This window comes from Heterodontus francisci, chromosome 5 (genome assembly GCF_036365525.1).
Source record: "Heterodontus francisci isolate sHetFra1 chromosome 5, sHetFra1.hap1, whole genome shotgun sequence".
Classification (NCBI taxonomy): domain Eukaryota; kingdom Metazoa; phylum Chordata; class Chondrichthyes; order Heterodontiformes; family Heterodontidae; genus Heterodontus; species Heterodontus francisci.
Window position 1 is genome coordinate 15,706,905 of NC_090375.1, and position 25,769 is coordinate 15,732,673.

A 25,769-nucleotide genomic window follows, 5' to 3' on the forward strand; every position below is an offset into this window, starting at 1 on the left:
AATACACCACCTTCCAACATGGAACCAAAGTGAAGACTCTCTCAAATCCAATTCTTGCAGTTTATGGTGAATGGCCGCAAGACAGCAGCAATTTATAAACTTAAACAGGTAGATAAAATCAAACTGTGCTTTGTCAAAACAGGGTGGATAAAGATACAAGAATGGCACACTGGAATATTTGGCCGCTGACTGAGGTGTTCACATAGATTATGGGTACGCTTGCATACTGAACAACACCAACAATTACAAATGTAGAAAAGTTACAGAAAAGACGAGTCTGTTCCGATATAACTTCCACCATGCCCCAACCCAACAGCAGCCAAGTAACACAAACATAGAAAATTTACAGCACAGAAGTTATTCAGCCCTTCGTGTCTGTGCCAGTCAAATGTTATCCAGCCTAATCAATCCCACCTTCCAGTTCTTAGCTCTTGCCCTACTGGGATAAACAAGAAAAACAAACTCCAGACTAATTTAGCAATGGGGCAAATTGCAGAGAAAGAACTGTGAATCATTTGCCAAGAACTAATCTTCATTTGTACCAGAACAAAAATAGAACTTATGGATAAAAAAACATCTAACCAAACACTGGGCCCATCACTTGCAGGACCTTTAAATGGATCCTAAAGGGAGGATGGTGTACTCGACACCATATTCAGTTGCCAGCACTGACAATCCCTCCCACAAAACTGTGGTGATGGCTTACAGTTGCACACATTTCTCATGCTGATAGTTTGAACTATTTCAATTTCACCAGCCTAGCAGTTTGGGAGAAGGCTGGTTCGTCATGGGTGGATTTAGAGCTTTGCTACATAGAGGTAGCAGCTCTTTTCCTAAACACCACACAGTTAACATTCAATGGGTCAAACGAGCAGCGTAAAAATAGAAGCTTACAACAATGCATCACACACTTGCAAATTGAAACAGTCATCAGCAAAAGCTTCAGTACTGAAGTGCCAGATGGTGTTTTATACCTACAAAATAACCCAACATTTAAATCAAAGGTTGGAAGGAGGAGCACTTTTCCATAACAGAACTGATTTAGTTGGAGTAGTCAGTGACGGAGATATTTTTATTAGTTCCTGGGATGTAGGCGTCGCTGGCTAAGCCAGCATTCAATTGCCCTCGAGAAGGTGGTGGTGAGCTGCCTTCTGAAACTGCTGCAGTCCATGTGGGGTAGGTACACCTACAGTGCCGTTAGGAAGGGAGTTCAAGGATTCTGACGCAGCCACAGCGAACGAACGGCGATATAGCTCCAAGTCAGGATAGTGTGTGGATTGGAGTGGAACTTGCAGGCAGTGCACCCATGCATCTGCTGCCCTTATCCTTCTAGTTGGTAGAGGTCGCGGATTTGGAAGGTGCTGTCGAAGGAACTTTGGTGCGTTGCTGCAGTCCATCTTGTAGATGGTACACGCTGCTGCCACTGTGCGTTGGTGGTGGAAGAAGTGAATGTTTGTGTATGGGGTGCCAATGAAGCAGGCTGCTTTGTCCTGGATGGTGTCGAGCTTCTTGGGTATTGTTGGAGCTGCACCCATCCAGGCAAGGAGAGTATTCCATCATACTCCTGACTTGTGCCTTGTAGACTGTGGTCAGGCTTTGGGGAGTCAGATAGTGAGTTACCTACCGCAGGATTCCTAACCTCTGACCTACTCTGGTCGCCATGGTATTTATGTGGCTACTCCAGTTCAGTTTCTGGGCAATGGTAAATTCCAGGATGTTGATAGTGGGGGATTCAGCGATCGTAATACCACTGAATGTCAAGGAGAGATGGTTAGATTCTCTCTTGTTGGAGATGGTCACTGCCTGGCACTTGTGTGGCACGAATGTTACTTGCCACTTATCAGCCCAAGCCTGGATATTGTCCAGGACTTGCTGCATTTCTACACGGACTGCTTCAGCATCTGAGGAGTCGCAAATGGTGAACATTGTGCAATCATCAGAAAACATCCCCACTTCTGACCTTATGACTGAAGGAAGGTCATTGATACAGCAGCTGAAGATGGTTGGGCCTAGGACACTACCCTGAGGAACTCCTGCAGTGATATCCTGGAGCTGAAATGATTGACCAACAACCACAACCATCTTCCTTTGCTCTAGGTACAACTCCAACCAGAGAGTTTCCCCCCCAATTCCCACTGACTCCAGTTTTGCTAGGGCTCCTTGATGCCATACCTGGTCAAATGCTGCCTACTTATGTTCTTATTGGTCTGGGGCAGATCAATCATGATCGTATTGAATGGCGGAGCAGGCTTGAGCGGACGAATGGCCTACTCCTACTTGTGTTCTTATGTTGATGTCAAGGACAGTCACTCTCACCTCACCTGTCCACATTTGAACCAAGGTTGTAATGGGGTCTGGAGCTGAGTGGCCCTGGCAGAACCCAAACTGAGCAGGTTATTGCTCATGAGTGCCGCTTGATAGCACTGTTGATGACACCTTCCATCAGTTTACTGATGATTGAGAGTAGTCTGATGGGGCAGTAATTGGCCGGATTGGACTGGTCCTGTTTTTTGTGAAATGGACATGCCTGGGCAATTTTCCACATTTCCGGGTTGAAGCCAGTGTTGTAGCTGTACTGAAACAGCTTGGTTAGGAGCGCAGCAAGCTCTGGAGGACAGGTCTTCTGTACTATTGCCGGAATGTTGTCAGGGTCCATAGCCTTTGCAGTATCCAGTAGTTTCTTGATAAGTTAGGATACGGATTAGCTATGGTGGAGCAGGCTCGAGGGCCAAATAGCCTACTCCTACTTTTATTTATGTTATGGTCTGATTGAATAATGGAACAGGCTCAGGGGGCTGAATGGCCTGCGTTCCCTATTTATACCTATTAACAATGAAAGCAACAGGCTCACTGTTTAATTTTGACAGCCTTCACGTTGTCTTCCAATGTATATTGATAAGCGCCCTTACAGCTTGGCCATTGGACTCTGAGGCAGCAAGTGGCCCACCGTGAGAAACAAACACCCTGAACAACACAGGGTATTGGCACCACCCAGTGACAGGAAATTACTATTGCAAGACCTTCAATACTGCATTTAAAGCATTAAAAAGATTAGATTAAGATTAGATTAGATTAGAGATACAGCACTGAAACAGGCCCTTCGGCCCACCGAGTCTGTGCCGAACATCAACCACCCATTTATACTAATCCTACACTAATCCCATATTCCTACCAAACATCCCCACCTGTCCCTATATATTTCCCTACCACCTACCTATACTAGTGACAATTTATAATGGCCAATTTACCTATCAACCTGCAAGTCTTTTGGAACAATCAGAATTCTGCACCACACCTGCTTGTAAAATTAATAAGTATTAAAAGTTCCCTAAATTAATGCAGATAGCGCAGCAAATGAAGCTGAAAGATATCAGTCCTGTTACATGGGTAGCTCCAGTGACATGAGCTATACTAAGAATTTGCAACACATTGCAGCTTTAACAAAGCTATTCTTTGACCCACAAGGCAGACCAGCTCTAATTAATTATAATCCAGACGTTCCTCTTTCCCCCTCCCTTTGCATTACACATCAGTAAGCACAATGCTAACTTTCCTGCATCGAGGGATAAATTCAAAACCAGGTTCCAAAAGGTTTAAAAAGACAGACTGCTAAAAACTCATTGCATTATCTGCCCTGATGACAGTCAACACCGAGTAATGCTAACAGCAATTAGATCAAGCTGCTGCTGCTGGTCTCAGATCTCAATGTGAAAGTATACAACTCTTTCAGCTCCATCGCCACTTGCCCAGTCTGAGTCACAAGTGTTAAAGCTATCAGTTTAAATGTCAGAATTCCAGCATTAAGGACTCCTGGATATATTAGGGATATGAATTGCATAACATGGTTATAATATTCCCAATGTATGGTTACTTCTTGTACAGTTGAAGATAGTTTTGCACCTTGAGGTCAAAGGTAGCAACAATGATCAATGTATGGAATAACCAACTGCATTATGCATTGTGAATTGTGCAGCCTGTCCGTGAAGTGGTGCGATTCATCTTCAAGTACAGGATTCAGACCTACGTTGCCAGGCAGTCCTACCAACACTGGGGGAGCTAGGTTCTTGCTCCTAACTATTGCACAATAATAGAAGTGAGTGGTACATATCTGTGGACTTGGTATGAGGACATTAGATGAACAATTTGGCGATACTTACTGTCTAAGCTAACACACGAAGAATGACCACTACAGCAAGGTACCAAACAGCAACTCAGCAAGGAATTAACACCTTCAGGACAAGGAGAAAGCACAACAAAACCAAAACCCCAGAAACACTGCTGTTGCAAATTGTCAGTAAAGTTTCTGCCTGTATAGTATTCAAACAATCAAGATATTAATTAAGTGAACATCTTTGGTTAATTTCCCCTGTTCTTTACACAATATCCACTGTTCGAGATTTTCCAATCAAAACATGCTCCAAAAGGCAGTAGTCATAGAATCATAGAAAGTTTAAAGGCACAGAAAGAGGCCACTTGGCCCATCGTGTCTGTGCTGGTCAAAAAACGATCCACCCATTCTAATCCCACCTTCTAACATTTGGTCTGTAGCCTTTTTTTGTGGTATTTATTAACCATCTGGATGTAAACGTAGGGGGTATGATCAAGAAGTTTGCAGAAGATACAAAAGTTGGCTGTGTGGTAGATAGCGAGGAGGATAGCTATAGGCTGCAGAAAGATATTGATGGTCTGGTCAGATGGGCAGAAAAGTGGCAAATGGAATTCAACCTGAAGTATGAGGTGATGCCTTTGGGGAGATCAAACAAGGCAAAGAAATACACGATTAATGGGAAAATACTGAGAAGTGTCGAGGAAGTGAATGTCCACAGATCCCTGAAGGCAGTCAATAGGCAACAAGCTTCAATGATGAACTACTTTCAATGCTCATGCAGAAACTCGTCATACAATTAATTTTAATTTCAGTGTGAACAGACTGCTAGAGAAATTATTTTTGCCAAGATACCCACTTTACAGAATACATGCAATTTTTTATTTAAGTAGATGAAACATACCTTTAATAGATGAAAGGCAATGAATATTTCTCATTAAAAATAGTTTGTACAAAGGTCAAGTTTTGAAGCTGTTAACGTGAGGAATGATCTCACTGGGAATAGAATTCTATCTTTGTTCTCAACAGGAGAAACTGAATAATCAAACTAGAACATGGCATGGGTTACAGCAAACACAGCACTGCTTGCACTTTCAGCAAGAAGTTGCAGTGGATAAAATAATGATTTCTAAATGCTCCTACAATTCAGTTTTATCTTTATTGCATTGTCCTTACATTGCAATTGTTTCTCCCAGTTGAAAACAAACAGCTTGTTAATCTCTAAGATAAGATGCATACTCCACCTCCACCTAAAATGTTAGTTCCAGCTTTTCTTTTCCGAAGATGCTGATTGATCTGCTGTGCACTTCAAACAGTTTGGCTTCAGTTCCAAATTATAGCATTTGCAGTCTTTCTTTTCAAAGAATGAATTTTCATTTATACATGACCTAACATCCTAAAAGTGCTTTACAGACAGACAATCAAGTATTTTTGAAGTGTAGGCATTGTTGTAATGTCAGAATATTTAACTACTGTTTCACGATATGGGTATCGACCACTGATACAGTTGATAGCAAATGTTCTTGAAAAAAAAATGCTAAATAAAATAGCCACACCTGATCGTTCAGTTGTCGGATAGTCTTTTCGATGTGTGGCAGTAAGCCCCGAAATGTGAACTCCTGAATGAACTGTCTAATTCGATCATGATCGGTCAGTGTTAAACTGAGTCCACGAGCATTCGAGTTGCTTTGTTTGATTGAATCGTTTATTGTCTCCACAGGCTTTGGTCTGTTAGGACCAACAAGTCCCCCCGACTTCACAACACCAGCTTCCTGAAATTGATAGGATTTAAAGTTGTTTGGAATTCCATCTGTCAAAAATGAAGGGAGAATGGTTATGCATAATATATGATTACACACATTATATATAATGGATAGATTGGAGGGGCAGGGGCTGTTCTTAGAGAAGGTTGAAAGGAGATTTGATAGAGGTATTCAAAATCATAAGGGGTTTAGACAATAGATAGAGAGAAACTATTCTAAGAGCTAAGAAACTGCAAGGAGCAGCAAACACTGAAGGCCTATAACAACTCCTACCAATCAGCAGTGGTAATTTACGCCACAGTATAAATCAGGAAATTCGAGGTGCGCCTAACAAGGGTAATACACTAATCATGGGGGAATTCAATTTACAAATAGACTGGGTAAACCTAATTAGCACTAATGCTGTGGAAGACCAATTCCTGGAATGTATATTGGACGATTTTCTAGAGCAGTGTGTTGAGGAGCCAACTAGAAAACGGGCTATTCTAGATCTGATGTTGTGCAATGAGAAAGGGCTAATTAACAATCATGCTGTAAATCAGCCTTTAGGAACGAGTGACCATAATATGACGACTTTCAAACTTAATGTAAAATTCTGTGTCAGTCAGAACTAGGGTCTTAATTCTAAACTAGATGCAGGAAGGATGTCCCCGATGGCAGGGGAGTCCAGGACTGGGGTCACAATCTAAGGATAAGGGGTAAGCCATTTAGGACTGAGATGAGGAGGGATTTCTTCACCCCGAGAGTGGTGAACCTGTGGAATTCTCTACTACAGAAAGTTGTTGAGGCCAAATCATTAAATATATTCAAGAAAGAGTTAGATATAGTTCTTAGGGCTAAAGGAATCAAGGAATACAGGGACAAAGCAAGAACAGGGTACTGAGGTTGGACGATTAGCCATGATCATATTGAACAGTGGTGCATGCTCAAAGGGCCAAATGGCCTACTCCTGCTCCTATTTTTCCACATAAACAAAGGAAACTATGAAAGTATGACGGGCAAATTTGCTGTGGTAGATTGGGAAACTACATTAAAAAGGTATTAAGGTAGACAGGAAATGGCTAGCATTTAAAGAATTAATACATGATTTACAAAACAATTTACATTCCTTTGGAGGCACAAAAACCCATCAGGAAAGATGATCCAACAATGGCTAACATGAGAAGTTAAAGACTGTATTAGATCAAAGAAAGAAGCTTCTAAATTTGCTTGAGAAATAAGAGTATTTTAGAATTCAGCAAAGGAAGACCAAGATAGTGATAAAGAGGGAGAAAATAGAATATGAAAGTAAACTACCACGTAGTTGATAGTTAAGAGGATAGCCGTAGACTCCAGAATGATATCAATGGCTTGGCTGCATGGGCAGGAAAGTGGCAAATGGAATTCAATCCAGAGAAGTGTGAGGTAATACATTTGGGCAAGGCAAATAAAGCGAGGAAATACACAATATTGAGAGGGGTAGAAGAAGTGAGAGACCTTGGCGTGCATGTCCACAGGTCCCTGAAGGTGGCAGGACAGATAGAGTGAAGGCGGCATATGGTATGCTTTCCTTTATTGGCCAAGGTATAGAATACAAAAGTAGGAATGTGATGCTGGAACACTGTTTAGGCCACAGCTGGAGTACTGCGTACAGCTTTGGTCACATTACAGAAAATATATAATTGCTCTGGAGACAGTACAGAGGAGATTTACAAGAATGTTGCCAGGGCTTGAAAATTGCAGCTATGAGGAAAAATTGGATCGGCTAGGGTTGTTTTCCTTAGAACAGAAGGAGCTGAGGGGTGACTTAATTGAGGTGTACAAAATTAGAAGGGGCCTAGATAAAGTAGACAGAAAGGGCCGGTTTCCCCTAGCGGAAAGGTCAATTAAAAGGGGACACAGATTTAAAGGTAAAAGCAAAGTACTGCAGATGCTGGAAATCTGAAATAAAAACAAGAAATGCTAGAAATGCACAGATTTAAGGTGATTGGTAGAAGGATTAGAAGGGGCATGAGGAACAACTTTTATCACCCAGAGGGTGGCGGATGTCTGGAATTCACTGCCAGGAATGATGGAGGCAGAAAGCCTCAATTCTTTTAAAAAGTACCCGGGCATGCACCTGAAGTCCTGTAACCTGCAAGACTACGGACCAGGTGCTGGAAGGTGGGATTAAATTAGGCAGCTAATTCGTTTGGCTAGCACAGACACGACGAGCTATGGTTTTATGATGAACTGTTATTCAAACTCTTTGGGAGATCATTTGTAAACTTCTCAACACTCTACAGGCCTGGACTACCTGGGAGATTGACCAGTGCTGACAGAATGGTTACAGTACATTCGGCCCATCACACCCATGCTGGCTTTCTGCCAAAGCAACTCAGTCCCACTCCCCTGCCTTTTCCCTGTAGCCCTTCAAATTTTCTCCCTACTGGTGCCTTAGCCAATCCTCTTTTAAACACCCTGATTGAATCTGCCTCCACTACACTGAGGCAGTGTATTCCCAATCCTAACCATTTGCTGCAGGAAAAAAAGTTTTCCTCACGTCACCTTTGGTTCTTTTGCCAATAACATGAAATCAGCGTCCTCTGGTTCTCGACCTTTCCGCCAGTGGGATCAAAGCAAACAGGAGCAGGAGTAGACCATTCTGCCCCTAAAGCCTGCTCCACCATTCAGTTAGATCATGGCTGACCTTCTATCCCAACACCATTTTCCCACACTAGCCCCATATCCCTTGATATCTTGAATATCAAGAAAGCTATCGATCTCTATTTTGAATATACTCAATGACAGCCTCCACAGCCCTCTGGGGTAGAGAATTCCAAAAATTCACCACCCTCTGAATTCCTCCTCATCTCTGTCCTAAATGGCCTACCTCTTATTCTGAGACTGTGCCCCCCTGGTTCAAGACACCCCCCTACCCCCGCCAGGAGAAACATCCTTCCTGCATCCACCCTGTCAAGCCCTGAATGAATTTTGTATTCTTCGATTATAGGCTCAGTCTCCTCAATCTCTCCTCCATAAGACAATCTCACCATCCCAGGCATCAGTCTGGTAAACCTTCCTTGCATTCCCTCTATGGCAAGTATATCCTTTCTTAGATGAGGAAACCAAAACTGTACACAATACTCCAGGTGCGGTCTCACCAAGGTTCAATTGCAGCAAAACAACTTCATTCCTGTACTCAAATCCTCTTGCAATAAAGGCCAATATACCATCTTCTTCCCAATTGCTTGCTGCACCTGCATGTTCGCTTTCAGCGACTTATGAACAAGGACACCCAGGTCCCTTTGGAGATCAACACTTCCCAATCTCTCCCTATTTAAGAAATAGTCTGCATTTCTGTTTTTTTCTACCAAAGTGGATATCACATTTTTCCAAATTACATTACGTCTGCCATGTCCTTACCCACTCCCTTAGCTTGTCTAAATCCCCTTGAAGAATCGTAGCACTATCCTCAACTCTCATTTGTGTCATCGGCAAGCCTGGAAATATTACATTTGGTCCCCAACTCAAATCATTGATATAGATTGTGAATAGCTGGGGCCCAAGCACCCCACTAATCCCAGCCTGCCAACCTCAGAATGACCCATTTATTCCTACTCTGTTTTATGTCCGTTAACTAATTCTCAATCCATGCCAGTATATTACCCCCAATCCCATATGCTCTAGTTTTGCTTATTAAGCTCCTTATCGAAAGCCTTCTGAAAATCCAAATACACTACATCCAATGGTTCCTCCTTATCTATTCTGCTAGTTAAATACACATCAAAAAACTCAAACAAGTTTGTCAAACATGATTTCCCTTTCATTATTCCATGTTGACTGTGCCCAATCAAACCATTATTTTCTAAGTGTCTAATTATCACATCCTTTATAATAGATTCTAACCTTTTCCCTACTACTGATGTCAAACTAACAGATCTGTAGTTCCCCATTTCTCTCTCCCTCCTTTCTTGAATAGTGGGGTTACATTTGCTACCTTCCAATCTGCAGGAACCTTTCCATAATCTATAGAATTTTGGAAGATGACTAGCAATGCATTCACTATCTCCACAGCCACCTCTTTCAACACTCTGGGATGTAGCTCATCTGGTCCAGGGGATTTATCCACTTTCAGCCCCATTTACTTCTCCAGTACTACTTCAACTAATTTTTTTTCGGTTGCTCATTCTCACTAGTCCCTTGGTTCTTTGGTCTTCCTCCGTGAAGACACACACACAAAGTGTTTAGTTTCTCATCTAAATCCATCATAAGCCTCTATTTCCTTCTCCCTCATATGCCGATCCAGCTTCCCCTCAAATGCATCTATACTATTTGCCTCAACCACTCCCTGTGGTAGCGAGTTCCACATTCTCACCACTCTCTGGGTTAAGAAGTTACTTCTGAATTCCTTATTGGATTTCGTCGTGACTGTTATATTGAAGGCCTCCGGTTTTGTTCTTCCCCACAAGTGGAAAAATTCTCTCTGTATCCACTTGAACAAAACCTTTCACAATTTTGAAGACCTCAATTAAGTCACCCCTCAGCTTTCTCTTTTCATGAGGTATAACCTCAGATTTCTGGTATCATCCTTGTAAATCTTATAATAAAATGGGTAAAGAGGCACTGGAGAGAATATGACAACCAGAACTGTGCACAGTGCTCCAAATGTGGTCGAAATCAAGATTCAACACAAGTTTACCATAACTTCTCTATTTTTCAATTCTATCGCTCAAAATAAACTGTAGTACTTAGTTTGCTTTTATTATGGCCTTATTACCCTGTGTCACTATTTTTAGTGATGTGTATTTTTACTCCAAGATCCCTCTGTTCCTCTACTCCATTTAAACTCATTTTCTAAGTAATATGAGTTCTCATTTTTCTACGCAAAACTTAATACCGAATACTTGTGTTGACATTCATTTGCCAATTATATGCCCAGTCTGCAAATTTATTAATGTCTTCTAGTAACTCACTGCAGCCCCTCAGCATTGACTATGCCCCCTATCTGCAAATTTAGAAATTGTGTTTTTGATTCCAAAGTCTAAATCATTAATATAAATTATGAACAGTGGACCAAGCACTGATCCTTGTGGATCCTGCTTTCCACCTTGTGCCACATCAAATAGCTATCCTTTATCCATACTCTCTGCTTGCTGTCTTGCAACCAGCTAGCTATGCATTCAGCCACTTATACCCTACCTCCGCATTTCCTCTGACCTTATTTGTTTATTTTGTGGGACCTTATTGAAGGCCTTTTCGGAAATCTAGACAAATTTCATGTACTGCATCACCCTCATCTACGCTATTACCTCTTGAAAGAATTTTAATAGTTTAATTCATCCTTAGCACACATTGAAATGACCCTGGGTCTTAATATTTAACTTTTGTTAACAGGTTATGGAGGCACCATAGGAGAAGGAAAATGCTTTGAGATATTTTATGTTGAAGGCGCTATATAATGCAAGTGGATATTGTTGTATGGATGACAAAAACTTTTTCCTACATAACTTACTCCAGGACTTTTCAGTCAGTCACTCACCCCATGGCTATGAACTGAGGATATTTTGCAGACTTTAACCCTATAAATAGCCGGTTTCACTAAACAGCCACAATATCTCAGGTTAAAAGGACAGGATAACATGGTTACCAACACTGCTTATAAAACCTCCTCCTGATAAATAGGACGTTCAGTGGTTGTAAGGGAAGACCAGAAATAAAATGGGACAGCTGAACAAAAAACACATCTAAGACATTAACCCTTAAATAAAACGATCATAAAAAGATGAGTTAGGGTTCTGATGCCCAAACTGAAAAATTTAAGACATCCAAATTCTAAGTTGAAACAAATAGCATAATCTAGCCAACTAAAAGAGGGAATAAGCTCTTAGTTTTGTTGATTTCAGTAGTAGATAGTTACAACCATTGAGAAACTAAACCAAATCTGGCTTTGACCTTGGTCGCCATTTAACAGGATATTTCACTTACAAGCAATTATCTTTGCAACCATAATTTTGGTAACCCTCTCCTTTTGTTTGCACCTCTATCGTCAAGTTTTCAACTTGGTAAAAGATTTTCCTGAAGGAGACAATACTGGATGGCTGCCAGTGAAGTGCAACACAGTAATCTAATCAATGGGCTAAAGTATCAACGCACGAGTTGTTTGATTGTCATCTGAACTCTGAAATCAAATTCTTTCCAGATGTTGACCAAGCATTCATGGTTATATCAATTGTTACGTGACTTATTAAGCGTTGTGTTAAATTTAGCAACAAATGCATTTAAGCTAATGGACTGTGCACAGCTTTGAATTTATCGCCTAAAATGACTTCCACCATAGACGCAGTGTGCCTGTGCTGGTTCCATTAAAAGTCTTATCCACTTAGTACCATTCCCCTACCCGCCTCAATTTTTCTTTTACCAATATTTATCCACTTCCTAATTATTGATTCCACTGTCATACTGTTTCTGAAAGGGGTATTCGATGTTCTAAATACCTGCATAAATGGAAAAAAATCTATGCTCTTCATCTTATGATCTTAAATTTAAGCGCTTTAGTTACCAGCACACTGACCAGTGGAAATAGTTTTCCCCTATTTACACATAGTTAAGTATTTACAGCACAGAAACAGGTCATTCAGCCCAACAGGCCCATGCTGATGTTTATGTTACAAACATACGAATTAAGAGTAGGCCACTCGGCCCTTCGAGCCTGCTTCGCAATTCAAGTTCATGGCTGAATTGATTACTCCACCTTTCCACCTACCCCGATAACCTTTCACCCCCTTGCTTATCAAGAATCTATCTACCTCTGCCTTAAAAATATTCAAAGACTCTGCTTCCACTGCCTTTTGAGGAAGAGAGTTCCAAAGACCCACGAGCCTCTGAGAAAGAATTTCTCCTCATCTCTGTCTTAAAAGGGCGACCTCTTATTTTTAAACAGTGACCCCTTGTTCTAGATTCTCCCACAAGAGGAAACATCCTTTCCACATCCACCCTGTCAAGACCCCTCAGGATCTTGTATGTTTCAATCAAGTTGCCCTTTACTCTTCTAAATTCCAGCGGATACAAGCCTAGCCTGTTCAATCTTTCATCATAAGACAGCCCGCCCATTCCAGGTATTAGTCTAGTAAACCTTCTCTGTACTGCCAATGCATTTACATCCTTCCTTAAGTAAGGAGACCAGTACTGCACACAGTACTCCAGATGTGGTCTCATCAATGCCCTGTATAGCTGAATACTTTTGTATTCAATTCCCCTCGCGATAAACATTCTATTCGCATTCCTAATTATGTGCTGTACCTGCATAAATGGAACCGTTTGTGATTCATGCACTAGGACACCCAGATCCCTTTGCATCTCAGAGCTCTGCAATTTCTCATTTAGATAATATGCTTCTTTTTTATTCTTCCTGCCAAAGTGGACAAATTCATACTTTCCCACATTATACTCTATTGCTAAGTCTTTGCCCACTCACTTAACCTATCCATATCCCTTTGTAGCCCCCTTATGTCCTCTTCACAAGTTATTTTCCTACCTATCTCTGTCATCAGCAAATTTAGCAACCATACCTTCGGTCCCTTCATCGAAGTCATTTATATAAATTGTAAAAAGTTGAAGCCCCAGCACAGCTCCCTGTGGCACACCACTCATTACATCTTGCCAACCAGAAGATGACCCATTTAAGCCTACTCTGTTTCCTGTTAGCTAGCCAATCTTCTATCCATGCCAATACGGTACCCCTACACTTTCCACAACAACATTTGATGTGGCACCTTATCAAATGCCTTCTGGAAATCTAAGTTCAATACATTGACCGGTTCCCCTTCAACCACAGCACATGTAACTCCCTCAAAGAACACCAATAAATTGGTTAAACATGATTTCCCTTTCATAAAGCCATGTTGACTCCACCTGATTACCTTGAATTTTTCTAAATACCCTGCTATAACGTCTTTAATAGCATCTAATATTTTCCTTAGAACAGATGTTAAGCTAACTGGCCTGTAGTTTACTGATTTCTGTCGCCCTCCCTTTTTGAAAAAAAGGAGTTACATTCGTTATTTTCCAGTCTAGCGGAACCTTCCCCCGAATCTAGGGAATTTTGGAAAATTAAAACTAACGCATCAACTCTCGCACTAGCCACCTCTTTTAAGACCCTAGGACGAAGTCCATCAGGGCCCGGGAACTTGTCAGCCCGCAGCTCCAACAATTTGTTCAGTACCACTTCCCTGGTGATTGTCATTTTCTTGAGTTCCTCCCTCCCTGCCATTTCCTGACTTACAGCTAATACTGGGATGTGACTTGCAACAAGTTCTACATTAGTCTACTACCACTATTTACTTTTGCAAAACTCCTGATAATTTTGAACATGACTAGACCTCCTCATCCTTCTCTGGTCCAATGGCAGAAAATACAAAACAGTTTTTCGAACCACTCCTCATAAATGAAGTCTCTTCTCCTGGCATGATCTGAATAAATTTTTGTACCATGTCATAGCCCTGACATCCTCTCCAAACAAACCTATGTACATGATTAACTCACGCAGGTGTTACAGAACAGCCTGATCAGTTTCATCTGTACCTCCCGGAGGTGGTGTGCAGTGGCACTTAAACAAGATGCAAATAGCTGCTGGATCTGCCTGAAATAGTTTGTGTTTTCTGTCTGTTAGCACACAATGCAGCTGGGAGGGGGTTAGCAGAAGGGTTACATTGCTTCTTTTTGGGGCTGACAGACCCATATTTCAAAGCACCTTTTCACCTTAGGCCTCCTGTATTTCCATTTTACTTTCCCCCAGTTTCTCCCACTTTGTTGCCTTTTCATTACGATGGGTAACTCCCTCCCAACTAATTGCGCTCTAAATGTTAGCCTTTCTACTGCCTCACTGACAGTAAACTCAATGTAAGCCATGTTTGCAGGCTACTCATTCCCTCTATGATCGGAGAACCTGTTTTGGAACCACAGAATCTCAGAACTGTTGCAATGCAGGTGGTCATTTAGCTAATCGTGTCTGCACCAGCACTCGAGCAATTCACTCCGTTCCATTCCCCTGTCTTCTCCCTGTAACCCTGCACATTCTTCCTTCTCATTCCCTTCAGAATGCTTCAATTGAATATGCCTCCACCACACCTTAACCACTCACTGCATGATAAAGTTTTTCCTCATGTCACTTTTGCTTCTCTTACCAAATACTTTAAATCTGCGCCCTCTCGTTCTTGATCTTTTCAAGATTGGGAACAGTTTCTCGCTATCTATTCTATCCAGACCCCTCATGATTCTGAATACCTCTGTCAAATCACCTCTCAACCTTCTCCAAAGAAAACAGACCTAACTTCTCCAATCTATCTTCATAACTGAAATTCCTCATCCCTGGAACCATTCTCATGAATCTTTTCTGCACTCCCTCCAATGCCCTCATGTCTTTCCTAAAGCGTGACGCCAAGAACTGGACACAATACTCCAGCTGAGGCTGCGCTAGCGTCTTATACAAGTTCAGCAGAACCTCCTTGCTCTTGTACTCTACGCCCCTATTAATAAAGATACTGTATGCTTTATTAAATGCTCTCTCAACCTGTCCTGCCATCTTCGAAGTCTCTTCGTGGCGAGTCGAAGAGACTTAGCAGTTGACAGGAAAAAAAGACAGAAGCGCAAGGAGAGAGCCAACTGTGTAACAGCCCCGACAACCAATTTTATCTGCAGCACCTGTGGAAGAGTCTGTCACTCTAGAATTGGCCTTTATAGCCACTCCAGGCACTTCTTCACAAACCACTGACCACCTCCAGGCGCTTACCCATTGTCTCTCGAGACAAGGAGGCCAAAGATGTATGCTTTATTAAATGCTCTCTCAACCTGTCCTGCCACCTTCAATGACTTTTGTACATATACACCAGATCCCTCTGCTCCTGAACCCCTTTAGAACTGTACCCTTTTATATTGTCTCTCCATGTTTTTTCAACCAAAATGAATCACTTCACATTTCTCTGCATTGAACTTCATCTGCCACCTGTCTGCTCATTCCAACTAGTCTATGTTCTTTAGGAGTTCTGCACTACCCTCCTCACAGCTCACAATGCTTCCAAGTTTCGTATCATCAGCAAACTTTGAAATTGTGCCATGTACACCAAGGTCTAGTTCATTAATATATATCAGGAAAAGCAAGGGTCCTGACACTAACGCAGGGGAACTCCACTACAAACCTTCCTCCAGCTCGAAAAACATCCATTAACTACTCTGTTTTCTGTCACTCTGTCAATTCCATATCCATGTTGCTAGGGTCCCTTTTATTCCATGAGCTGTAACCTTGATCACAAGTCTGTTGTGTGGCACTGTATCAAACACCTTTTGAAAATAGATGTACAATACATTAACTGCATTGCCCTCATCAACCTTCTCCGTTACTGCCTCAAAAAACTCCAGCAAGTCAAACATGATTTTTCCTTAAGAAATGCAGGTTGGCTTTCTTCAATTAATCCGCATATGTCCATGTGACCATTGATTTTGTCCCAATCTATTTTATGCAAACTTATCAAAATATTTGCAGATTCCTTTCAGATCTGAAGAGAATCCACTCAAACTTGAACTTGTCTTTTGTGCTTACATAGACTGACTGACCCACAATGTATTTCTAGTATTACCTACTCTTGGTTGTAAGTTAGGCTTCTGCATGTGCAAGTTACGGCTGCGAAATTAAATTCGAATCTGCTTGCCATTATGATGGGATATAAAAGGGTTTGCAAAATTAATTCCTTGGGGGTTATCAACTTTAAGCAATCACTCCTTCTCAGCCCCAAAATAGATACCTGTCTAGATTATGAAGGGGCTTGACAAGTTAGATACTGAGACGTTGTTTCCCCTGGCTGGGGAATCTAGAACAAGGGGGTACAGTTTCAGGATAAGGGGCCGATCATTTAGGGTTGGGAATTTTTGGAATTCTCTACCACAGAAGGTTGATCATTGAATATAATTAAGGCCAAGACAGACAGATTTTGGATGTCTTAAAAGAATAGAGGGATATGGGGAGCGGGCAGGAAAGTGGAGCTGAAGTCCAAGATCAGCCATGATCATATTGAATGGCGGAGCAGGCTTGTTGGGTCGCATAGTCTACTCCTGCTCCTATTTATGTTAAGTGCTTGTCCTTTAAATGGCTTTACCGTTGATCGAATTGTCCAATCCATCCAGCTCTAGTGCATTTGTGCTGCTTTCTTTACTCTTGTTGACAAATGGAACAAGACCATCTTCACAAATTTCCTTCGAGAGAGGGGAAACAAATTTAATATATTTCACAGACTAATTAAAATGTTACATTTTAAAAATTGAGTACAAGCTAAATATTCTTAGAAATGTACAACTGAGGGATACTAGGTGTGGTTTTATTCTGTAGCAGGTCACAGTGACTAAATTCTGCACCTACATATGCATAAAGTATATGTAAATAACAGAGTGTGGGAAAATGGCGCACTGACACGGAACACAAAAGTCCGAGTGTATCAAGCCTGTGTCCTCAGTACCTTGCTCTATGGCAGCGAGGCCTGGACAACGTATGTCAGCCAAGAGCGACGTCTCAATTCATTCCATCTTCGCTGCCTCCGGAGAATACTTGGCATCAGGTGGCAGGACCGTATCTCCAACACAGGAGTCCTCGAGGCAGCCAACATCCCCAGCTTATACACACTACTGAGCCAGCGGCGCTTGAGATGGCTTGGCCATGTGAGCCGCATGGAAGATGGCAGGATCCCCAAAGACACATTGTACAGCGAGCTCGCCACTGGTATCAGACCCACCGGCCATCCATGTCTCCACTTTAAAGACGTCTGCAAACGCGACATGAAATCCTGTGACATTGATCACAAGTCGTGGGAGTCAGTTGCCAGCGTTCGCCAGAGCTGGCGGGCAGCCATAAAGGCGGGGCTAAAGTGTGGCGAGTCGAAGAGACTTAGCAGTTGGCAGGAAAAAAGACAGAAGCGCAAGGGAGAGCTAACTGTGTAACAGCCCCGACAAACAAATTTTTCTGCAGCACCTGTGGAAGAGCCAGTCACTGGAGAATTGGCCTTTATAGCCACTCCAGGCGCTGCTCCACACACCACTGACCACCTCCAGGCACTTACCCATTGTCTCTCGAAATAAGGAGGCCAAAGAAGAACTCTAATTTTTTTTGTGGGATGTGGGTGTCGCTGGCAAGGCCAGAATTTGTTGTCCATCCCTAATTGACCTTGAACTGAGTGGCTTGCTGGGCCATTTCAGAGGGCAGTTCAGCGTCAACCACATTGCTGTGGGTCTGGAGTCACATGTAGGCCAGACCAGGTAAGCACAGCAGATTTCCTCCCGTAAACAACATTAGTGAACCAGATGGGTTTTTACAATAATCAACAAATGGCTTCATGGACAACATTATATTAGCTTTTTTGAATCTGGCACCAAGTCAAGAGGATCTCCAGGCAGCCGGCAGTAATGCTGTCTGCAGCCAATCACATTGCAGTATTCACAAAAGCAGCAAATCAGGAAGGTAAAAAGGACTTTATCCTTCACTCCTAATTTAAATTTTCAGATGGCGAAATATCATTGATATTTTAGTTTCTATCTAAATCCAAAGTTTAAACCAATATTGTAAAAATGTGGAACTATAATGGAAAAATGACATTCAACAATTATAAACATCAGCTACTGATGACCAAGTGTTTTGTAGAAATTTGTTTGTGGGATGTGAGAGTTGCTGGCAAGGCCAGCATTTATTGTCCATCCCTAACTGCCCTTGAACTGAGTGCCTTGCTGGGCCATTTCAGAAGGCATTTTAAAGAGCCAAACACATTGCCGTGGATCTGGAGTCACATGTAGGCCAGACCAGGTAAGGACGGCAGATTTCCTTCCATAAAGGAAATCAGTGAACCAGATGGGTTTTTACAACAATCAACAATGGATTCATGGTCACCATTGGCTTTTAATTCCAGATTTATTAATTGAATTCAAATTTCACCATCTGCCATGGTGGGAGTCGAATCCATGTTGCCAGAGCATTCTTTTCTTCTTTATATATTTTTGTGTTTATTTTATTTCATCTTAGTTTGCTTACACACTTTTTTTTTCATGGTTGTACTTGCAGCTGTTCAATTTTCAGTCCGTTAACACCCTATCTGTACTAATGCTTTGTCTTTCAACACACCATTAACATACTGTTTGCCTTTGCTCCATGACCTTCGGGTCAGCTATTCTGTGACTTTGTCCTATCTGCACCTTCTCCTTTGTTATCTCTTGCCTCACCCCCGCTTTATTTGCTTATAACCTTTCACATTTCTAATATTTGCCAGTTCTGAAGGGTCAGTGACCTGAAATGTTAACTCTGCCTCTCTCTCCACAGATGCTACCAGACCTGAGTACTTCCAGCATTTCTTGTTTTTATTCCCAGAGCATTAGCCTGGGCTCTGGATTAATAGTCCATTGACAATACCACTACACCACCGCCTCCCCAATGAAGTTGAAAAAGTTCAAAAGTAAATCGGCGCTGACATTTTAGAAACAAAGAAACAAACTTCTAATTATTTTTTAAAACTGACTTCAGTGTCGTATTGGGGAAGTACTGAAGTGTTGTCTTACATGAGACATTAAATCTCCCTGCTCAGATTAAACCTCTCCATCTTCAATACCATCCAAAGAGCATGGAAGTTCGTCCACTCTCCAATGCAACATTTACCCCTCACTACAGATTAGCTGCTAACTTATTTCACTGTTCATGGGAATTTTCTGTCGTTAACTGCCCGATTTGTCAAAAATAAACACTTCAAAATTACTTCATTGGCTGTAAAGCACTTTGGGATGTCTAAAGGTCACCCTTCCAAAAGAGTGCCTACCTGGTTTTGCAAATTATTTCGATTCAAATACTGGCTCCAAGGGTCAGGAATCTGCTCATCTGCTCCACTGGACGGTATTCGAGAATTAAACTTTAACAAATAGCAGCCCTGTGTCCCATATCTCTGTTTCATTTCTTCATAAACAGATTCAGCTCTGCAGGATAAATAGAAATCAGAGCTAACATGGTTCAAGTCAGAGGTATTAAATCAGACAGTGAAATAAAAATGAACATGAAATTAAATGCTGCATATCGAACATAGATATTAATCTAGGCAGTGCTCAGATATATAAATGATGAACCAAGTGCCACATTTGTAGATGTACAAGGTTATATTTCTATATCCAAGTTTCTTGTTGTTATATGGAACTATCAAGAAAACTGATGCACAAAAAAATTTCATAATTGGTCATAATTAATGACATATTCATTCTAACATTCATTCTAATACTGTCTTCGAATACATCTTAAAAGACTCCAGAGTAAGGCCCTCCAAAACAATTTGTACAAAAGTATTCAGTAAAAACAATCCTGCCATTTAGAATTTGGAAGATCTTTCCACGTAGCACTGACTATGATAATTATGAAGTATTTAGGATACTGACGTTTGGAACATAGAATGAATGAGCAGAGTCTGCTCCCAATTTATTTCTTTTTAAAAGCAAACTTTCAATAAAAATAATTTCAAGAACAAGGACATTGTTGGGTGTTTTCCCGAAGAAAATGCAAGTGTTTACAAAAGCTATAACAGTAAAATCACAAAATATGAGATCAATTCTGTATGCAAATTTCATATTAAATTCAATAATAAAATTAAATATGCTGAAGCTGTTTGAATTCAAGTCAGAGATGATCTTGTGGGACAAAAACACAGACGCATTGTTTTTATATAATGGATCAAATTTTAGAAATGATAGTATGTGATGCCGTGGACCAGTGATCATACAACACGATTTAACGCCAGCAAGAGACATCCAGCCTATTACAACATTAATTTTTCAAATGAATATGTTGTCCACATATGGATAATGATTCAAACATAGAAAAGCTGTTCATACAAACTGGAGAAAGCAAATTTTTTTTTAATCCTTTCATGAGATCTGAGCATCGCAGGCAAGGATAGCATCTGCTGCCCATCCCTAATTGCCCTTGAGAAGGTAGTGGTGCCTTCTTAAACCGCTGCAGTCCATCTGGTGTAGTTATACACAAAGTGCTGTTAGGGAGGGAGGTCCAGGTTTTTGACTCAGCGACAGTGATGGAACAGTAATATAAGTGACTGAGGGGAACTTGCAGTGGTGTTTCCATACTTCTACTAACCTCGTCATTCTAGGTGATAGAAATTGGTACCTACACCACAGCAGTTCAAGGCAGCAGCTCACCACCACCTTCTCAAGTGCAATTAGGGATGGACAACAAGCTGCTGTTGAAGGAGCCCCTCGAGTCTATTCCATTGATGCAGATGTCCAAACTGCAATAATTCATCAATATGACCCTTATTTTTCAACCTTTGTTATCGAGTTCTTTCAACCAGAAGATCAATGAACAAATGGAAAAAAATGGAATATTTTTCTCATTTAGTTTGGAAATACAAGCTCTCTCAGACAGTTGGTTTAAAGTGCTCGATTAGTAATTTGCCCACTTTTGTGACCTTGTCTTGCTTCCATAGAATAGTTGGCTTGATGACTTCAAAGTTAGTCCTACTAATGTCCAAAATACAAAAAAAAAAAAAATCAGCAGCCACTTATATAAAGCATGGAGCAGAATGGTCAATTATAACTCTCCCGACATATGGGGGTAGTCAATGCCTAAGGCATGCAGTTCATGGACTATCTCAGACACCAAAGGCATCTGAACCATCCCACAGGTCAGTCATAGGCTAACACCAGGAAAGGAGAGTAGCAGGGAAAATAATTTATTTCATAAAATTAGAGTTCCTATATAGAAACATTGAGTGATGTTTGGTTTTCCACCTCTGGAGTATTTTTGAACAAAAAGTAATGCCAAAGAAAAGCCAATGGGCAAGCATCCTTGAAATTCTTTCAATAGTCTCCCAGCCCCACAGGATTACATAATTAGCTCTACATTTCTTCCCCAGTATCCACCCAACCCCCACCAGTGCATTACAGAAAGCCAGAGGTGGCTTAATTGGTGATAACAGACATTTTGTGACTATTTTTCTGACTTGGGCTGAGCTTAAACTACTGTGGAAAAATACCTGCTTTGAGTTACAGCTTAGGGGCACCAATCTGTTGTACTAAGGCCTCATTCTTCAGGATAATGCTAATATGGCCACAATTGCCTTTTATACAGCTAAGTGCAGAACAACTGGTTACTGAGAAAATTGCACCCAGAGGACCACCAGCCGGATTAGGTAGCGGAATGTAAACTGACTGAACACCTCCTAAAAGCTTGAGCCCACATTCCCCGATTCCCAGTTCCGAAGAAGGGTCACTGACCTGAAACGTTAATTCTGCTTCTCTCTCCACATATGCTGCCAGACCTACTGAGTATTTCAAGCATTACTTGTTTTTATTTCAGATTTCCAGCAACCGCAGTATTTTGCTTTTATTCCGATTCTAGAGTCTGACGGCAACTTTTAACAGTGCTAAGGAGCTGTCCCAGGATCAATTTAAGAAAAAAAAAACTTACCTTTGTTCCTCCCCATCACTAACATCATGCAGTAGAACATAATATTTCAGTGTATTTGGAATAAACCACTTTGGGTAGGAGTAGTCACTGCTATGTTGAATACGATGTTGCTCTTGTGATAACTTTAAAAATTGTTCCACTGGATCAGGGTCCCTCGATGAGGCCACAAGCATGCCTTAAGGTTCAACGTTAAGAAAAACATTTCACAAACAATTTAAGCCCAATTTCCAAGTGCAATAAAATGATCAGCTGCCTTTAACTTGACTCTTGGGGAAAAAGGTGAAATATTTGATAATTCATAGCGATAGACCAATCATTGATTCTCATCATCATTAACAGCATTCAAGTCTTGAGCTTAGAGACCATCACTGCAAAAAGGCTGAGGTGCTCATGCCAAAGTTTGAAAGCAGGTAAAGCTTGTCCTATTCTCCTCAATGGCTTGTAATTCCCAGGCATGCAGCAGGAAGACTTAATTCAGCCAATGTGCAAGAGATCTAGAACAAATGTGGGGCAAAAAGAGGAAGTTGCTGAAAGCCAGCGATGCTCAATATCTGATCAAAGCGCCAGATTCACAAGAGACCGATCTCTTCACCAAAGAGGTTTGGTGTCAGCTGCGGCTGAGTGGTAGCACTCTTGCATCTAATTCAGAAGGCTGGGGGTTCAAGTCCCACACCAGAGACTTGACCACAAAATCTAGGCTGACATTTCCAGTGCCAATACTGAGGGACTGCTGTACTGTCAGAGGTGCTGTCTTTTGGGCTCCATTTACATCAAGATTTCTATCTGTGCACATACATACAAGTTCCAAAATCTCACCTCTTGCCAATATATACTTAAGTCAAATTAAACCTCTAGATATATAGATATAGTCATCTCATTTAGCCATTTAAGCTGGGCTTCCACAGCAGACACTTTAAAAATTATTTCATGGGATGTGGGCGTCGCTGTCAAGTCCAGCATGTGTTGCGCATCCCCAATTGCCCTGGCAAAGGTTGTGGTGAACCCGAGTGAACAAAATACAAAACTTAGCTCATGCTGTCAAATTAATTGCATGGAAGCAATATTTTGAATGTATATGCTTTGCTAAGTCGGTTATACTTTCTCTTGAATTGGATTAATAGTAATATGAAGGACAGCCTCATCGTACTTACCCACCCTTCATTAATAGAAACCTTTCCACTTCTGAACTGTAAACATGGATTATATAAATTAAAATTAAATCAAATGTTGAAATAAAACTTCTGGCGATGCACATCAATAAATAGCTTTACACTGGACCATTTTGGTATTAATAGTGCAATAATTTCAATAATAATCAACACTTGCCATAGATTTTAATGCTAGGATACTCTAGACTAAAATATTATTACATAATTATGCAGATAACTGATTTTCCTAAGTGCTCAATTATCAGCCAGCTTGACCAGTGATTCAGTGATGGATGATATGTGGGCAGCCGGCATCCTAATTACCCTCGAAAAGGTGGTGGTGAGCCACCTTCTTGACAATGGAGTGGCTTGCTTGGACATTTTAGAGGGCAGTTAAGAGCCAACCACATTGCTGTGGGTCTGGAGTCACCACCAAGCCAGATTGGGTAAGCATGGCAGATTTCCTTCTCAAAAGGAAATTAGTGAACAAATGAATTTTTACAATAATCTGCAGTTTCATAGTCACCATTACTGATACTAGCTTTTAATTCCAGATTTATTTAATTAATTGAAACCAAATTCCCCAGCTGTCGTGGTGGAATTCGAACTCATCTCTCCGGACCATTAGAGCTGGGCTCTAGATTACTAATCCAGTAACAGAACCACCATGCTACCATTCCCTTACCATGGAAAAGTGAGTTGCCAGAACTCTGGTAAAGATCCCAAATCCTATGTAATATAAAGAGAATTTGACTGTCAGACATGATAAATGTTCCAATAGTGCAATCAGATCTTCTGCATCCACCCAGCAGTGGAATACTCCCTCAATACTGCACAAAATCGCAGCTCAGATCACGCGCTCAATTTACTAAAGTAGGGTCTGAAACCTTGACCTTCCGACCGAGGCAAGCATGTCAACACCGAGCCAAGGCAGATACCTATAGAATCATAGAAGGGTTACAGCACAGGAGGCCATTTGGCCTGTTGTGGCCATGCTGGCTCTCTGCAAGAGCAACTCACCTAGTCTCACTCCCCCATAGCCCGGCAAAGTTTTTCTCCAGGTAATTATCCAGTTCTCTTTTGAAGACCTCATTTGAATCGGCCTCTAGCGCACTCTCATAACCACATGCTGTGTAAAAATGTTATTCCTCATATCGCCATTGCTTCTTTTGCCAATCAACTTAAATCAGTGTCCTCTGGTTCGAGATCCTTCCCCCACTGGGAACAGTTTCTCCCTATCTACTCTGTCCAGACCCCTCATGATTTTGAACACCTCAAGCAAATCTCCTCAATCTTTTCTTCCCCAAGGCGAACAGACCCAGCTTCACCAACCTATCCACATGACTGAAGTTCCTCATTCCTGGAACCATTCTCTTCAATCTTTTCTGCACTCTAATGTATCAGCATCTTTTCTAAAGTGTAGTTTATCAGAACTTCCCTTTCTTGAAGTTGTTGAGTCAGAAACTTTAGGGACTTTCAAAAGGCTTTTGGATAGGTATATGGATAAAGGAGAATGATGGGGTATAGATTAAATTGTCCTTGACAGAGGACAAAGGATCGGCACAACATTGTGGGCCGAAGGGCCTGTTCTGTGCTGTATGTTCTATGTTCTATGTTCTATGTTCTATGTTCTATGTTGTATTCTATGCCCCTACTTATTAAGCTTAACATGAGAATATCAGCACTTCATAATAAAAGACTGGAACCATTTTCAACATTTACTCTAAGTGAGTTCGAGTTACTTTCTTTTCTGCCGTTCCCATGAAAAGGTCATAGATGTTAACATTAACTCTGCTTCTCTCTCCAGAGATGCTGCCTGACCTGAGTATCTCCAGCACTTTGTTATAATTTCTTACTTTCTTTTTTACTCATTTCATGGGATGTAAGCATTGCTGGCAAGGACAGCATTTGTTGCCCATCCCGAATTGCCCTCGAGAAAGTGGCGGTGAGCTACTTTCTTAAACTGCTGCAGTCCATCTGAGCACAAACAAAACTCAAACCTGGAGTGTGAACGAACTATCATTCCCCACTTCTTTATTATGAAGTATAGCTCTTCAAATGCTTTCTTCGGTTACAGTCAATCATTCTGCAACTCTTAGATTGGGACTTAAACGTGAACAGAGTTGCTGAAGACAGATCTGAATTTCAGTCACAGAAAAGTCAATAAGCGCTTGGGAAAGGACTAGCTGGCTGCCTTACAATATTTGGCCATCTTCCCCAACATCTCCTTGTGTGTCTTGGTATCGAATTTTGCTTTACAACTCTCCTGTGAAGCGCCCCAGGACATTGTATAATGATAAAATGTA

At 41.3% G+C, this 25,769-nt stretch overlaps 1 protein-coding gene across 1 annotated transcript in view; it reads right to left on the bottom strand.

Moving 5' to 3' along the window:
- The window catches only part of trappc8 (trafficking protein particle complex subunit 8), a 231,467-nt gene that overhangs the window by 123,323 nt on the left and 82,375 nt on the right, over positions 1-25,769 (bottom strand). Inside the window, exons 4-7 of the mRNA XM_068032627.1 lie at positions 22,316-22,490; positions 19,668-19,821; positions 16,977-17,073; positions 5,662-5,915 (exon numbers count right to left, since the gene is read on the bottom strand). Coding sequence (XP_067888728.1) covers positions 5,662-5,915; positions 16,977-17,073; positions 19,668-19,821; positions 22,316-22,490 — 680 coding nt within the window. The remainder of the gene's footprint in view (positions 1-5,661; positions 5,916-16,976; positions 17,074-19,667; positions 19,822-22,315; positions 22,491-25,769) is intronic.